Below are 17,740 nucleotides of genomic sequence, written 5' to 3'. Positions count from 1 at the left end.
ACATCCTAAAGGCCAAAGTAAACTGAGACAAGTTCAACACAAATACATTAAAGCACATCATTTCCCCAATATCAAGTTTGTATTCACAACTATTAAACTTGTTGTTTTTTTTTCTTTTTTGTTTTGTAATGACTGTCCGTGTATATCGTAGATTGTCTTATGCAACTAGCTAGCGGCAATAAAGGGACATCCCGGTGATTTATATAGTCGTACATGTGGCAGTAGAGCAAAAGAAATGAAGGTAAACCACAGCTAACAATGACCTTTCAAACGACCAGTCAAAAGGCACCGAGCCAATGCAAACGTCTGCCAAAGGCCTCTATTCATCCGTCTTTATAAAAAAGAAATAAACAACCGTGAATGCAGAATTGTGTCGGCTTGTGTAAAAGAAAAATATAAAATTTGCTTCGTCACTCTCTGTGTTAATGTAAGGATGGAGGAACAGTAATATTCAAATGAAAGTTGATCGTATAAAATCATTTTTTTAAAAGAAGCCCTTTTAAAAAAAAAATCAGGGGTCCCCACTCTAAGAGGGGTTGACTTCTCCGACCCAGGAAAAAGTAGACGTCAAACATGAAACAAATAAAGTTAATGAGCTCATTTAGCCAAAAAGCAAACATAACTGAAGAATGTAAACAATTAGCGTCTCCTTGCAACCGGCAACATTTTACTGGGACTTAAAATAACTAAAATACATTCGTTTTTTTCTCATGGATTTTCAGTGGAATTCAGGAAATCTCTCCGTTATTATGTTAGGACAAGAACAATGTAAAGAAAATGAGTCCAGAATTACCAACTCACCGCAGCTACAACACGCAGCCGCCTCGGATCACTGCACTTAGAAAAGAATTAAGCTTGAATCCAGCTGAGGAAGGAAAGACTGACACAAACACTCACTGTGCCTGTGTGGCCTTTTTTTTTTCTTCTCTCTCTTAAAAGACTGAATCAGCATTTTAATCCAAAATTTTCCAGAGACGCCTGAATTGGTCATTTTGTGGTGAGAGCAGCGGTTTGAAACCATAATCTGTGAAACCTTTAAGACATGCAAGACAACCTCGCAGCGGGCCAATAATTCATTTAGCCATGAAATCCAAGAGTATTGTGGGATATGTTTTTTTTAATGTTGCAGTAGCTTTGATCGTGAGGCCATTGGGGAAGAAATATGGAAATAATTGATGATATTTATTGGTTGTAGACTAGACTCAGAAATATTGATGAGGAAAGTAAGATTGTTGTTGGAATGATCTGCTTGAGACTAAAATTAATATCAGGGTTCGAAAAACACCCGCAGCAGTGGGATTAAAGTGGTTTCACATGAGTGCCCTCGGGTCACTAGAGCTTCACACACACACACACACACACACACAAGAGCCCAACACACCAGACAGGGACAGTGTGTTGTCTATAATTGACCGAAAAACTGGCACACACACATAAACGCCCTCATTTCTCCCACTTTGCCCGCCAGTCTGGCCACGCCGGTCCCTTCCTCTCCGGCAGCATATTTAGAACATGTAACATCCCCTCAATGGTCGCGAGAAGAACAACTAAAACATTAAGCAAAGCCAGGGACACAAAGAGCGTAGTGTTCCACGCCGCTCCTCCTCCTCGGTCCGAGCGAGAGGCCGGAGAGCTTATCTGTTAAAACCTCATGGCTAGCGGGATATATAAACATGTGCAGTGCATTAACATCAACGCAATAATGATTCGTTACACAAACAAGGAAGCTTAAGATGCGGCTTGAAACAAGAAGGTTTCTTCTGGACGGAGAATCACGACACTTCTGTTTGTTTGGATCCAGTAGACAGAGAAGCTCCACCATTTGGTGCTAAAAAAAAAGTGGCCAGTGACTACACAAATGGCTAAAGAAAAAAAAAAGCTCATTAGCCCGTACACTGTGGGACTAACACTAGCATGAAGCTGCTGCTGACAAACGGTCAACAGACACAGGTCCAAAATAAACACCAGTGGAGAGGAAGCACACCAGCGAGAGCATACCATCACACCTTACACACTGGACTGCATCTGGGTTTCAGAGCAAAGTAGCAGAAGTGAAACATCTTTGTTTTGTAGCTACTTGTTCAGAAAGTTTGGCAAGTACTGGTTTATTGGCGTACAAAAGATTATTAATTATTATTACCTGCTTCCTTGAATAAGATATTTCATAACATTTTGCCTTCATAATATCCTTTTGAGTCATTTCCTTTGTAATTAAAAGTTCAGACTGAAGTATCTTTGAAGTTTCCATATCATATCACGTAAACTATATTTTCATGGAAATTATTTTGAATTTTAACCAGCCAAGAAGACAGTTCCAACTAAAAGCTCTCCCAAATTTGACTGAAAACATGAATATTTTAAACATTTTATTCATGTTGGTCTGAATAATTCGTCATGATTTAAACAATACGATAATATTAGAGCGGACATAGAACATCGGTTGAAAGATACGATGCCGATATTCTATCGTCAAAAGTACTTTTCTGGGTGTACTGCTGCAATAGTAAAAACAAAATGGATACAGAAATGTATATTATGTAATGTTGTAATCTACTTTAACTACATAAATAGTTTAACTGAATAGAAATCCACAAATATGTGAAGCGAAAAAAATATTTAATATAATTATTCTATCAACAAAAGTTTAGTACTTTTCTGTACTGCTGCACATACTCTTGTACATTGTAAATACATGTGAAAAAACACAAGAAAATTATTTTTCAATTTAGTTGAAAAAAAGACCCCCCACCCCAAAACAAAAAGGTACAGAAATTGATATATTTAACGACATGAATATTTAAATGAATAAAAATCCAATTTGTAAAAAGAAAATAATACATTGTTAAGATTGGGGGGAACTTTCGTATATATATACATTCAAATATTGTAACAATTATTTTGCCACCATAAGACAGGGTTGTTATATAAAAAAGACCTAACTGGGGCCGCAAGCTGCACACTGCCTTTGGACGGTAGATCGAGAGTTGTTTTTTTTGCCGTGGTTCTTTTTCTATATATATTTGGAGGACAAAACCACGATTGTTGGACATTAATGAGGCTCAACTTACAGACTAGCTAGGAGTGTCAGTCAGATCAACGCCTCAATGCATGATCATAAAATATCTCTTTATATAGACATGCTTTTTGGACGCTCTGAGACGCTGTAGTGAGAATGGACTCCATCCACCCTAGAGTTCTTGTTATAAATCAGTGGGATCTTTGTGTTTTCAAGAGAACACATGCTCATTAACTCGTCCCACAGCCTGGAGAGACACAGCTGGGAAGTAAAAAAGAGACAAAACGGCCATTCCGAATGAATATTACTCATCATCTAATTGACCCTCATGACACTTTTAATGTTTCTCTCACGTTTAACTCTCACACAATAACAATAAAGGCGTGCATGCTAAAGGCAGAAGTGCTGCGGTACAGAAAGACGTCTCTGGGAAAGAAAGGGGAAAAGAGCACATTTGATATTGGGAAGCCTGATGCTTTCATGCTGTTTATTGAAGAAAATCTGTCTGCAGTGCAGAAGAGTATAATCTCTTCCAGATTCACCCATCAGCGTCTATTATTAGGGCATCCTGGCGTGTCACGTTCACCAAAGACACATTGTTTGGTGGGTTGTTTGATTTCAGAGCATCATTCCCAGATGTTGGACGCGTCCATTAAATGCAGTGTTGACCTCACAACCCCTCAGAAGATTTCACACTTCACTGGTGGGTGAAGTTAAAATGTTGTTTTCGAAGGTCTTATCTTTGAGTCAAGGTTGAGATAAAAAATATTTATTTTTGATAATTACAATTGGTTTAACCATTTCTTAAATGTATTACATTTTGAAAACATGTCATTTGAAGGGGTGTTAGAAAATATAGATACCCCAAAAATAAAACAAAATACCCTATTTTCTTTTCACGATACTGTATATCAATTCAACAGCATTGTATCAATAAAACTGTTTTAAATTGATTTCATTTGAAAAGAAAAAAAAAATCACTTTTTTTTCTTTTTTTTTTCAAGCATTTGGTTTTTAAAACATTTTTATATATTTTTATTTTTTGAAAAAAAAATCCTTTCAAATCTGAGACATAACACATTTAATACAGGAAAACAAAAAATAGTACATATAGTTATTCTTTCTGTGCGGCCCGGGAACAATTAACATGCAAATATTCTCGGCATGTTGCTTTTTGCGTTGTAATTAAACTTCTTTACATCCACTGCGGCTAAAGGAAAAATGAAATCCCGAGAGTTGACTCAGGACGAGAGGATACAGTCGACTCCAGCAGCTTTTATAGCTGATGTTTCGTTTTAAAACAAATGAAAGCAGTAACGACTTCGTCAAGAGTAAATCTGTTAATAATGCAACACCAGATTCAAGTACTCGAACAATACAGCAAATGTATCCTTTTTCCTACAGTATCAAAATATATCGTATCGTTGCTTCTGTATCTGTAACATACAGACCAATAAACTGCCCTAGTAATTTATATTCTTTAGTAAAACAAAAGGTACATTTAATTTTAACTGTTGATATGATTAGATCAGTTGTTTGATTCCAGCATTTCGACAAATATTCAAAACCATCATAGACCAGGTGAAAACAAAAACACAGAGACTATCAATCCCCGTCAACCTCTATCTGTTCGATCCGAACCTTCACGTGTCAGAGCGAGCCGTTAAAATCACACTCGGCGAACGTAGCAGGAGTTTACAACAGAAACCAACAGGTTATTCGACTCACTGCTAACAAACCTGAACAACTGCATTCTGCTGCCGAGTCAAACCTGTTGACTGGAAGTGAGTTCCCTCCACTCAAATGACTTTTTTTCGATGAGATAGGATAAAGCTCGAGTCGAGACTTCCCCGAGCGATTGTGCACGGTTAAATCAATCGTGGTCCGTAGTGCCACTGCTATTGTTATTCAATTAGCCAGCGAGCATCCCGACGCATGCCAGATCCTCACCTGTGAATTATGTGCTTAGTCGGTCTTTGCAGAGTATCACCACATGATTATGAGCTGGCACGTCGACGGATGAAAGAAATCAAACAGAAGTGTCGCGAGCCTTGTAAGAAACTCGCCAACTGTTTCGCTGAAACTCCAGTAATTATCCACTTTAAAAAGTCAATTTAATATGTGTGTTAGTACAATCAATCAAATGTTTTGACCAAAGTTTCACTTGTGAATTATTTAAATATCTTATTTAAATATTAAAGTAACATGAAAATAATGGGGTTTTTTTTTCAACTTTTCAACCACAGTTAAATTAATTTAATTTAGTGTCGCTTGTGATGGTTGAAGATCTAACATTAAATCATCACTTGTTGCATGTTCAGGTTTAATTATGAGGAAATAAATATTGGGTTTTCGGGGAATGAAAAGGAGTGGAAGATACTGAATAATAGATTTATTTTAGTTTTGTAGGGAAATGTTCTTATGTAAGAAAAGTACTCTATACAGATTAAAAAAGTTAATTACTGTTATATACAACTTTTATTTCGATCGAGGAGACACTTTTACTTAAAATAAATATGTTATAAACCCATCACATTTATAACATTAATCCACTTTCTATTTGATCTTATTTATTATAGTCTTTTATGATCTCAACATGGAGTAAAATACAATTTACATGATACAAAAAAAACAAAAGATTAAAAAACATCAATTTACTTTTTTCTCATATTTCAAAATTATTGTTTTGTATTGGGTATTAACATTTTATATAAATAAGAATACATATTTGAAGATTGCATCTTAAATTCTTATTCATATAACTACCATGTAAATGTGTAGTTTAGGTTTTATAGTTTGTTTTAAAAAGGTTGAACCTACTTAAGATTGGTTATTATATGAAAAAGTGTCAGGAATTCAAATTTGCGAATTGAAACAGCTTAAAGACGCATTTCACTTTAATATTAGAAAACTACCCTAAGTAGTCGAAAGACTGTAAGAAGACTGTAAAACCAGGAGCATGTGTCAAAAAGGTTACTTAAATACGTAAATATTACATTTTTCAATTGTATTTTTCGATACAAAACTCAATATCCAGATGTTGTTTCCCTGTTTTTAACTTGAAAGTTCAGATTATTATTGTTTCAGAAGTTGTTTGAATCAAATTTTTTTGTTTTTGTTTTAACACATTTTGTTTCATTAAATTTCGAAGTCCATTAAAAAAGAAGCAAAATAAGGATTTAAATGTCATGGTCGAACTTTTCTTCGTGTGTATTTATGTTCAGTTTTAACAGAGCTTTTACATTTATTGCAGCTACAAGTTTCATATTTAGTCAAAAAAAAAGTCTGATTTTTCCAAATAGATTTATAACAAAAACATTTGGGTTGATTAAGATTTGTGTTGTTGTTGTTGTTGTATTAAGATTATTATATTGTTAAATACAGTGTAATCTAGTTCAATATAATAATGAAATATGTGGTTGTATGTAGTATTTATTATTATTTGTATCAATAACATAAGTAGAGTAAAGGACTGTTGTTCAGTGATGTGTGTGTTGCTGTTGTTTTTAGGCGCATCAATAAAGTTGTGTTGTTAGCTTGTTTGTTAAAAAAAAACAACTCCAAACTCCTACCTTGGAGATGCGGAGCTGAAGATGTCTGGAGGTCTAGTCCTCCTCACGCCTCTGGTCCGAGGGTCCGAAGGCGGAAAGTATGTGTAAACCTCCGCAGAAGAGCGCCGTGAGTGTGGGGGTCCCCGCAGGAACTGTGTGGGACACACAACAAACATGTTGGCTCCGCTTCTTTTTTTTCTTTTTTTTTCCTAGTCGCTGTCAAAACACAGTTTATTCGCGAGACCAGGATCTGAACCTTCAACCGAGATTTCCCTGCAAGGTGGAGAAAACCCTCCAATGTGTCTCCTTCCCTCCCAAACGCGAGGGAGCTCCGTGGAAAAATGTAAAAAATGACAATGATCTGAAAACTCCACCGAGACAAGCTGCGTAAAAAAAAAAAAAAAACTCTCCTGTAAACAGAAAGTTTCTCTGAAACTTACCTTCAATTCTTGTTGCCGCTCAAACTACTTTCTCTTTGTGTTTTGCTTTTTTGGACTATTTTCCACTGATAAAGTCGGTTAAATTTTGGCGCCTTGTTGGTTTTCCGTCATATTTCTCAGAAGGTTTGACAGTAGAAGTGGAATGTGAAGTATGACTTTGGTATGAAATCAACGCACTCCACTGAAGAACGAGGGGAGGAAAGAAAGAGGCGCTCGGGGAGGAGTCGCCGCCGCGCGTCAATCAACAGGCTCAGGGGGCGGGGTCTCGGCGCCGGCCCCGCCCACTCCGTCTTTTATCAGCTGTTTACTCTTGGTAACAAACACTGATGGAAAAATGAGAAATAAACTGTTTTTTATATATAATTTTCGTTACGATTCACGAGTAACATTTAAATTAAAGCCTATATTAATAGATATATATTCGATTGATTGCGAATTAGATCAGTGCTACATACTAATAGAATATTGAATGATTGAATTTCACTTTTTCTTTTTGAGTGCTTTTTTTTTAAATGCATAGATTTTTATATTTTAATTTAATTAATTCTAAGAAAATATTTTTATGAATTTAATATTTTTTAAATTAATAGCCCTTTTTGTAAAAATTTGGTATATTACTGTCCCAAGAAAATACCAATTGTACCACTATATAATTCTATTATTTCTTTAATTTGTTAGATGAATTAGATCCGAAAGTCAAGACACACTTGTGTCGATCACATTTAAACGTTGTGTCATACATGACAGAGGAAGATGCTTATATTTTATTTTTTCTAAGGTCCTTGAAAACCATGGGAAAGCTTTATTGAAGCCTATGACGGATGTTTAAGAGAAAGTAAAAAATACATCGATTGTTTCTATCAAGGGTTTCCTAGTTTTGAAAACTGTACATACATAAAAGTGTATACAGTATTATACCACACTAAAACTAAACAAAAATGTGGTGCAAAATTATATTAAATTATAATTATAAATTATATTATATATTATATATATTAATACTATAATATATTTTAACGGTTTTCAAATGTATGTTTTTAGTATTCCTTTTGCAGATTATACTTGAACTTTATAAACCTTCATGGCAGTTTTTTAATATACATCAGCTTCATATGATGTTGATGAAATAATCCTGAAGTTCCCTCCAAAACTGCAGGATTTTTTTAGCTACAAATTGCGCAGGAGGTTGTTGGTTTGAATCCCAGTGAGGTCGACGATGTCCTTGATGGAACATGCCTCGCCATTGTCTTGTTGCGTTGAGTACGTTGCCAGCGAAATGACATGTAACCTAAGAGTGATAAAAAGACAAAAGGAGACCTCACCTTCCAGCATCTGTCTGTGGAAGATCTGCCAGCTTCAGGCCTCATTTAATCTGCGAGTTTGGACAACTGCCGGAGCAGGTTCAGGCAGAAAACACAACTCTCATAAAGTCCCGAGGCTCTCGACTCAAACAGGTTTTTCATCCCGACTGAGGCTCGTTTCCACAGGACAGCGTGGGCGTCTGATAAATGTGGATTGAAATCTGTCACTTTTCAAAGAGTTTTCTTCCCTCCCTTTTTTTTAGCAATCAATTATTATAAAAAAAATGTAAGTAAAAAAATGTTGAAATGTTTGATTAGCATTTAAAATTATCCAATGACTATACATTATATATAAAGAATATACAGTATATAAATATTATGCATTTATGTAAAGAAGTTACTCATATCTTATTAAAAAATGTACACAATCAAAAAAGAAAAAAAATCATTTGCATATTTTATTTATTAAATAACATCATCAAGACTAGAACTTAAAGGCAGCTTTCATTCAAAAATAAATGTTAACATTTAAAAGAGATAGAAAGAAAACAAATACAGACACAGTCACAAAATCACGCACCACCAGTTCAAGAAAACAATACAAATGTTTTTTTTTTCTACTGATACCTGGAACGAATCCATCCACACCGTAATGAGCCACCTGTTCGCTTGTGCATCACAACTGTTGTTGTTAAAGCCATTGTTAAAACTATTTATTGCTTTTGAACCGACACTTGTCAAGTTCAACCTTTTATTTCCCTATCTATCTGCCAAAACAGTAATTATAACACTAGCAGGCTGATGATGAGTTGATCTAACTTCTCAGTGAATAAAGTATCGTGATATATCAGCGTATGTAAACGGTAAACTACCATTGTTCACATGTTCATAATAAATACTGAACAAATAAACAGACTTGATGTTTGGTTGCTAATCTAAGGCCACTGAAAAGGGGCACAGGAAGCAACATTTCAGCAATGGATCAGTAGATTTGGACTGATAAAACAACTCAGATAACAAGGTAGGTGGTTCTGGTTTCTGGAGGGAAAACACTCCCACGGAGACGGCAGCATCAAACAGCAGCAGGCGACACACATTCACACAAGTGAAGTGAATTGCGCCACGAATAGAAATCATTTCCTTTATTCACACGCGATTTTACCATCGAAGCTCGACAGTGCGATGGCAAACGCTTGTACGGCACACATGGGGTAGTTGAAGTCCAGCGTGAAGATGTCGTCGGCTATTCGGCCAAACTGCATCACAATGTAGTCGACTGAGAAAACGTGCAAGAGGGAGTTAGATGTTGTTCTGTCGGCCCTTCCATCCATCCCTCCATCAGGTCATATAGTCGGGTGGAAAATAGGCTAAGGTTTTGGTTAGTCTCAATGTTTGCGTTCAGGTAGGGAGAAATGAAGGTACTAAGTGGGTCTAGAGATAGGAAGTCCTTGAAGTTAACTTGAAAAGATAGATGTGTGTCTGGTGGATAGATAGGTAGGTGACTTGTATACATCGTCAACAAGTAAGTGGGTGAACATGCAGGTAGATCGCTACATAGTAGTGATGAGTTGATGAAGCTTCATGAAACAGCTGATGAGGTATCATGATACAGTGTCTCCATTTTGAAAGGCCACTAGATGTCACTCTTTATAATCTTTGACTTCGATCTATTAATTCAATTAAACCTGGCATCATTTCGAAACTGACAGTGCCATCTAGTGGTCTTTCAAAATAACGACACTGTATCATGATACCTCGTCAGCTGTTTCATGAGGCCTCTCATCACTAGTACATACTGTAGTTGTACAGGAGATAGTTAGGCTGGCAAGTACAGTAAAAGAGAAAAGTAAAGCAGGAAGTGAGATCGTCGGCAGGTCTGAGATGCGTCAGAAAACACATTGATAGTAAACATTTAGTCAAACAAAAGATAATTAGGTAGATAGATAATTTGATAAATAGTAAATAGGTAGGTAGCAGGATAGTTAAATAGATAACTAGGTCAGAAGTCTGGTATCTATAAAAATGCTGCAGGTGGCTAGTTAGTTGGTCATAAATGTGTTGGTTGGATGGACTGCAAATCAGTCAGCAAGTTTATTAGTTGTAATCTCAACTGGCGTGCATGTAGAAAGATAAACTCACGGTCTTTGCTGTGCACGATCTGGAAGTTCTTGATGGAGGCCTGGGTGACTCTGCCGTTGAAGTTGAGCACATGAGACGCCGATTCTTCATTCCACACTGGCGTCTTATTGTGAAGTTCAATCAGATTCTCCATCCTTCGATTTTGGTGCCGGATCAACAGCCCGTCACAGTCCTGGAACCAATGAAGCCGGAGATCAGGTCATGAGGAAGAGAAGACGAGCTGCTTTATTCAGGCTTGCGGATGACGATGTCTGACCCCTCACAACATAACGTTGGAGTAACGCAGCAGGTTTTCCTGTGTGTTCTTTCAAAGTTTATAATTCCTAAAGTCCTAAAACAAGTGCGCTGACATACATTTCTGGGTCGTAAAGGGACTCGATCATTGTCTTTGTCCATTCCAGGGATGATGACTGTCATCCTTCTGGGTCCTTTCATCCCCAACACATTTGTTTCCTAGAGAGTCACGTTAAAAACATGATGTAAAGATTGTAAACATCTCCCTGTGTTGTCGGGACTTACGTAGGAAATGCCAGCCAGCTCCTGCCTGGCGTTGGACAGGTCGGGAAGAGCTCTGTCTGGGTTGAGAGCATTATCAAAGACGGTAAACTTAGTTCCCATTAGGTTTGACCTGGAAAAGAAACGTGCATTTTTTTTAGTTAGATCTGATGATTTTTTTAAAAAAGGGTTATAAAACAATACCTTAACTTTCCAACAAAATTATTTCCACCTCTTGACAGATCGGTGGAATCGATGGAGATCAGATAGTTGGAGGTTGCACATTTCTTTCGTTTTCTTCCAGCTAACAAGAACGTCTAGAAAAGAGATTCAAAGAGATGTCACATCCAATTGAACAAGGGGAAAAGTTTCAGGTCAAAACAAAATGTGTAGAAGTCTTATTTTTATATTGTCTTTAATGATTTGTGGCCCATTTTTCCGTTTGATCTCAGTTTTTTGTTCTTCTTCATCAATAAAATTCCAGATTTACTAGTATTGTTGACGTCCATAATCTCTGTCCCTTATCTTATCTTAACGACTAGCTCATTTATAGGTCACCAGATAAACATGAACATACTAGGATTATTTTGAGTCATCCTGATCCCCATGATCTTGTTACATATCTACACGTCTAGTATATATTTTACGTTTCACGTTAATTTATCAAGTCTGTTTCCTTAAAGAGCAACTAATGTGTTGATCTAAGTCTTAAATAGAGGTTGGACTCTATTGTACTCATTAGTATGTGTCTGTTTGTACAAAACTCTGACAAAAACTTTTCATTAAAATATTTACATTATAAAATGATTTTAAGCTCCGCCCACTGAAAAAACTTTTTTTTTTTCACCATAACCACCCCCAGTCTGTTGTGTTTGGTCAAACATCGAGGTTTGTCACCTCACGTCATCAATCCCGGAAGACTCCACCTCAAAGGGACTTGTTGTATAAACAAAGTGGGGCGTGATTACAGCTGGCTGGAGGAATGAAGCCATTATCACGTCATAATGGACTCTGTTCTTGTAACCTCTCGTTCGCTGAGATTTCAGACGGGGGAGAACTTTATAAAGTGATAACTTCAAAACATGGTCATGATGAGGGACTTACTGCATCTTGGAGAGGAAGGATGTTTCAACATTTGAAACATGAGAGTGAGTCAGGAGAGGAGGCTTCTTGTTACATTAGTTGCCATTTGAATTTATATATTTTGATTTTGGAAATACAAACATGTTGTGTTAGACGACCCAGCAAACCATTTTGTTATGAACTACTGCAGAACTACTACTTTGACATCCAGACAAAAACTTCTACACAATCAAAGGAACATGTGAGCTATGACTCAGCTCAGGGGTGTCAAACTCAATCAAACAAGGGTCCAAAAGCTTTTAGCACTCTAGGTCATGGGCTTATTGGCCTTGTTGTCTTATTACAGAATTGGCCCCCGGGTCATGAGTTGGACACACGTGATCCAGCGTTTGACAAGTTTCCGAACCTTTTTCTCATTGTCCAGATGAAGGTAATAAAGAGGATAGAGGCTCTTGTCCATCCCACGCTGGTCCCGGGTCACCCTGCATTTGACCGTCACACCCTGCGGCGCAGGCTCCAGCACAAACTTTTCCAAGTTGTCGAACTCGATCTCAGGGGTCGGAGCTCTTTCCTGTTCAGGAGAGAAATCATAAATCATGTGCAACAATAAAACATGTTTTAAAAAAACAAAAACACTCCATTGTGGTCTTGAATGTGCCTCAGAGAAATTGTAGTTTCAATGTATCCAAACTTTTATTAATAATGGACTCACTAAGAATGAGTTGAAATCTTGTTAGTTAATAATCTCAGAATCGAACATAGACGTTTTTATTTCATAATTAAAAAACATTTAATATATATTTAATAAATATATTTTAAATAAGTCAAAAATTAGAAAAGTGGATGTCTACCTTCTTCTTCTTTCCTTTCCCTTTTTTCTTCTTTGACTTGTCAGATTTTTCATCGGCCTCAGATTCGTCGCTGTCTTTTGTCTTTGCTACGATGAACCACACGTTTTAATTAATGTGCAACTGGATCCTACATTTACTTGCCTTTCTTCTTTGTCTTCTTGTCTTTCTCTTTCTCTCCACCTGCCTGGAACATGGACGACTTGGTAGCAGCTGGTTTCTTCTTTGAGTTTGTGGACTTGGTCTCGTCATCGCTGTCGTCGCTGTTGCATTTAGAAGCTTCTCATGAAAACAGGTATTAAAAAAAGGTGTAAATTGTTCATACACATACATTTGAAGTCTTTTTAAATCAGAAAACATGTGAATTTACTACCTTTCTTTTTGCTTTTCGACTCTTTGTCTCCATTTATCATGAACATTGACGTTGCATCCTTCTTCTTCTCCTTATCCTTGGACTTAGTCTTCTTTTCTTTCCCATCAGAATCTTTGTCCTCTGTTGAGAAAGACACAACAAGTATTTTAATTTAGTGGTAACACTCAAACCTTCCTGTTTCAAACACAGTATGTTTTTAAGATACTCTTGATATAAATAATTTTGTTTCATCTGAAATACTATGAGAAGACAGCAAAACTCCTTTACAAAGATTGTGTTATTATTGTGGAGAGAGTTTAACACAACATGCTAAAAAAAACACACTTTAATTGCACAACCTAGTTAGAATGACAAATGTAATCCGCATTAGTGAGCAGGAACGATTTAAATGCATTTCCCAGAGTTATTATTAAACAAGATGGCTGCTGTGCTTATCGTCAGTGTTTCCATTCACTCACAGTTACCATCAAGTTATCTTCAGAGTTCTGGTTTCAGGAGGAACAATGTGCTATTATACCTTTAGATTTGGTTTTCTTCTCTTTGGCAGAACTGGCAGATGGTGAACTGTCCTTTGCTGTCTTTTTCTTTGTCTTCTTTTTAGGAGTTTCCTCTTCATCATCGTCGCCGTCATCATCTGAGTCAGAATCTGAGGATTTCAACAGAGCTATTTCAGATTTTTTTGGGGGGGATATACAGATGATTTAATCCTCATCTTCACCTGGTTATTTAATTTTCATTCACTTGTTTCTCAAATATCACTTTGAATGTACCTTTCTTCTTTTTTGGGGCACTTTTTGTTTTCTTTTTAGCCTCTTTCTCCTTCTCCGGTTCGTCTTTCGTCTTTTCCGCTTTCTTCTTCTTCACTTTCTTGCCATCTGTTTGACGAAGATGGATTATTTGACTTTACAACTTCCATTAACGTGTTAAACTTACTTTGTGTTATAGGACTGTCCTCGTCGGAATCTTCGTCAATTTTCTTGATTTTAGTCTTTTTGGTTTTAGCTTCAGTTCCGTTCAGCTCTTCTTTCTTTTTCTTCGGCTTCTAAGGGGGTTCTGTTCGAAAACGAGAATGTTGTGAAGCATTTGCTGTTATTAGAGAATCTAATGCTACAAAAAAACTAAGAAAATTGCAAAGTGAAATTTATAAAATCACTTCAGTACTCACCAATAAAAGGTCAGAAGAAAACATGAGGAAGCAAAGAAAAGGAATTGGTAGAGAGGCAGAATTATTATTGATATTAACCTATATGTGCAGTACATGTTTTTATAGTAATCTGTTTTAACATTGTAAAATAATATTCAGACTCCTCCCAGAAAAGATACATTGATTGGATAAGGAAAAGATTATTGGATATGTTAAGTGTGTGTATGTAAGTAAGTATTATGTAGAGGTCATGGGTGAACTATATCAAAAGTAATGTTGGAAATAAAGCATTCAAATTCAAATTAAATCAAAATCATGTACCTATATATCTGTGATACATATTATGATATTGTATATATTCAAACTGGGACCACAATGTCAAAGCAATCTGTTACAATATAATAGAATAATATTCAAAATCCTAAAAAATAAAGTAGAAGAAGAAAAAGGGAAAAATTGATTGTTTTAGGAAACATTTAATGGATCTAATTTTTTAGGTTCAAGTGTGTAATAATGCACAAAAATAATAAGTAGGAAAGTAAGTAAAAAGTAAATTATTTTCAATCACGTTACAGTTAATACAACAACAAAGTATTATGCACAGACTTTTATAATCATGAGTGAACCAAAAAAAAGAGTGTATCCACATATCTGTGATACTATATATAAATATATATGTTTAAACTTGGACCACATGCTGCAATAAATATCCAATTATATTGTATTTATAGGTATAGAATAGACATATTTCTACTTCTAATGAAGATATTCTGAATTAACAGAACAATAATCTTTATTTAAAGAGAAACAAGTAACAAAATTTAGCAAATATATTAAAACAAAGCCATTCTATTGTATACATAGTTTTACATCATGGTTAATCTGTCTGTATAAGGCAGGCTGCTTGTAATGGCTGACAGTTCTTATGTAAAACACTATGAAAGACTCACCTTATTTGTCTCTTATATTTTTTTAAGACTTTTTAATTCAGTTTTTTAAGAGTACTGACTGAAAACAAACATACTTGTTATAATGTAAACAATGTAATGTGGATGGGATTTCTTTCTGAATTATAATTAATGTATTTAACACACAGTTTGTGTTAGTAAATGTGAAAACCACTGTCTCCCTTAAGAAATACATCCCAAGTGCTGTAACAATTTGACATAACCGTCTTTGAGATGATTAAATATGCGAAGAGAACAACACTAAACACAAAATACAAACAAGTTGTTGACTCAACGTGCTCTTGATCACCACCAGCAAAGCAGGGAAGTTACTTAGCAAGATGCATAACTAAAAATACATTTTTAAATACAATAAATCAAACTTTTTTCTTCATTTAATTGAGATTGATTCATCATTTATTTATTCCCCCGCTTTCTCCACAGACAAGTATTCCGGATCAGAGAGAGAGATGAAACTGAAAGAGGTCAGTGTGATTCAGACCAGTGAAGCTAACAGAGGCAATCCTATTAGACACAGATCCTTCATCCACGTAAGACTATTTGTGAGTACAGACAATCCAGCACTCAGAGCTGGCCAAGTTATACTAATAGAAACGAAAATAATTACAGTCACAATAAGAAGGTTATTTTGTAAATAATATAATGAATCATCACATTTTGTTGACTCATCAGGAATAAGGAATCATTGAAACGTACTACTATCATAACCACAGCCTGAAAGTATATTATTATATACTTGTTTATTTAAACTTTTGCTGAAGCTATGTCCTGTTTTTGAATATGTATAGCATTTTTTACTACATAAAAAGTGTATATAGACTCATTTTTAGCACCAGAGGTCCACCAAAACACAGGAATCATAGTGGAAGAGATGGTGGAGAGAGTGAAGAAAAAAAGTTAATTCTTGTGACATGATTGTTTGCTTTTCTATTTTACATCAGCATTTGCATCTCAATTTCAACAATTCTATAGTTAATCGTGTCTAATGTATAAGCTAATATTGACACTAATAAAACCCTTGCTAACATGAGGTCATTCATTGTATTAATATATAAAATATATATTTATATTTTAACCTTAAAACAACTAGTACATTTGTTTGTCATTCTTGCTAATAGTTTATTTGAGGTTTTTTTATTATGGACCACCAATTGGTTTCTTCCAAACAGGTCAAAAGTTACATAATTGTCCATGACAAAAGGCATCAGAAGTAGGATGGTGTCAAAAGCTATGACAATGCACAGGAATCTTGGGTTGCACACGATTTGAAAGTGTTTCAAATGACCCTGCATTTGACCTTTTGTTTTTAACGCCTCCCCTCACTGTCCTACGACTTTCACCCATTAAATGTTATTGATGACGATGTTGTATCTTCTTGTCGTGTTCTGATTTGGCAGATGTTCTATTAAATATAATAGATCCTTGCCCTTAGATATTGAACAGGAAATAACAATTTGCATCTTTGGAAGGTACAATCTCATCCTGACATTGTTATATTAATATAATTCTAATTCTATATAATAAGGTATTCTTATTTGCAACACATTTAAGGGGAAGATTAGCATAAAATAAATAATACAGATTATATTAAATACACACTATTTAACCGGCTTTCCTGATTATAAAAATCCTATAAGATCCCTAATATCTAATATAAGTACAAATATCATAATCAAATACAAGCCATGATCAATGCAAAAGTGTTGAATGATGTGATTTCACCTTCCTGGCCCTAAAGTAGAACCTGCAGTTCATACTGAGCAGGAATGTTCTATGTGCGTCAGAGATTAGTGTCACATCCACAAGTCCCATTTCAATCATTTTTTCCAGCAGAGACTCATGTTCCAGGGTAAATAAAATATTGGCATATAAAATTAAATTCACAATGAACTCAACAGGTTTGAGTATTCTTGTGGCAGCAAAAACATCAATAACGTTGTTACCTTCTCTGCAGACATGGCTGTAGCCTCTGACTTCAGCTTGTTATGAGGTGCGATGAAAATTTTAAAAAAAAAAGGGAACTCCAGCGTTACAGTGACCAAAGAGTGAGAACCCAGTGCTTCTCCATCAGCAGAAAGTTGTTAATAGGATTTGTTTGTGGAGCCATCTGCTCTGAGCAAATACGTCAACGGGAGAAACCAACAAAAGCTCGGGAGGAGGACACATATCATGTGACTGTCTTCACTCTGTTTGTAACTTAAATGGCTTCATCTCTGACGATTAAGTTGTGAGTACACAACCAGTTCATCATTCAATCGTTCAGCCATTTGTCAAGAGTCTTTTGTCTTCCTTCAAACTTGAGTCTTTTGTGAACAACCCTGGATTAGAAAACACTATCCCACCTATAAGTTGATGTTGTTTTAGCTTCATAAAATGTCTTAG

At 35.7% G+C, this 17,740-nt stretch overlaps 2 protein-coding genes across 2 annotated transcripts in view; both read right to left on the bottom strand.

Moving 5' to 3' along the window:
* LOC148071262 (transcriptional enhancer factor TEF-5-like) overlaps positions 1-6,743 on the bottom strand; it is a 35,848-nt gene extending 29,105 nt beyond the window's left edge. Inside the window, exon 1 of the mRNA XM_087801787.1 lies at positions 6,589-6,743. Coding sequence (XP_087657913.1) covers positions 6,589-6,743 — 155 coding nt within the window. The remainder of the gene's footprint in view (positions 1-6,588) is intronic.
* A 2,010-nt stretch (positions 6,744-8,753) lies between these two features.
* LOC148071261 (tubby-related protein 3-like) lies at positions 8,754-17,401 on the bottom strand. The gene is made up of 13 exons (XM_087801880.1): positions 17,302-17,401; positions 14,180-14,288; positions 14,017-14,121; positions 13,764-13,892; positions 13,247-13,366; positions 13,018-13,152; positions 12,877-12,962; positions 12,432-12,596; positions 11,147-11,259; positions 10,967-11,075; positions 10,802-10,900; positions 10,448-10,619; positions 8,754-9,584 (listed from the first exon to the last, which is right to left on the bottom strand). Exons 1-13 carry the CDS (start codon positions 17,314-17,316, stop codon positions 9,451-9,453), a joined length of 1,491 nt encoding a protein of 496 aa, XP_087658006.1. The 5' UTR covers positions 17,317-17,401; the 3' UTR covers positions 8,754-9,450.
* Positions 17,402-17,740: the final 339 nt, after the last annotated feature.

This window comes from Callionymus lyra, chromosome 10 (genome assembly GCF_982586985.1).
Source record: "Callionymus lyra chromosome 10, fCalLyr1.hap1.1, whole genome shotgun sequence".
Lineage (NCBI taxonomy): Eukaryota > Metazoa > Chordata > Actinopteri > Syngnathiformes > Callionymidae > Callionymus > Callionymus lyra.
The sequence above is the reverse complement of the archived record's forward strand: the minus strand, read 5'-3'. Positions and strand labels throughout refer to the sequence as shown.

What these genes read in the sequence shown, in the direction of transcription:
- LOC148071261 (XM_087801880.1), bottom strand. An exon ending in GGACAGTCCTATAACACAAA is followed by an intron (nt 14,122 to 14,179) that starts GTAAGTTTAACA and finishes TTCGTCAAACAG; the next exon opens with ATGGCAAGAAAGTGAAGAAG. An exon ending in TCCCTTTACGACCCAGAAAT is followed by an intron (nt 10,620 to 10,801) that starts GTATGTCAGCGC and finishes CATTGGTTCCAG; the next exon opens with GACTGTGACGGGCTGTTGAT.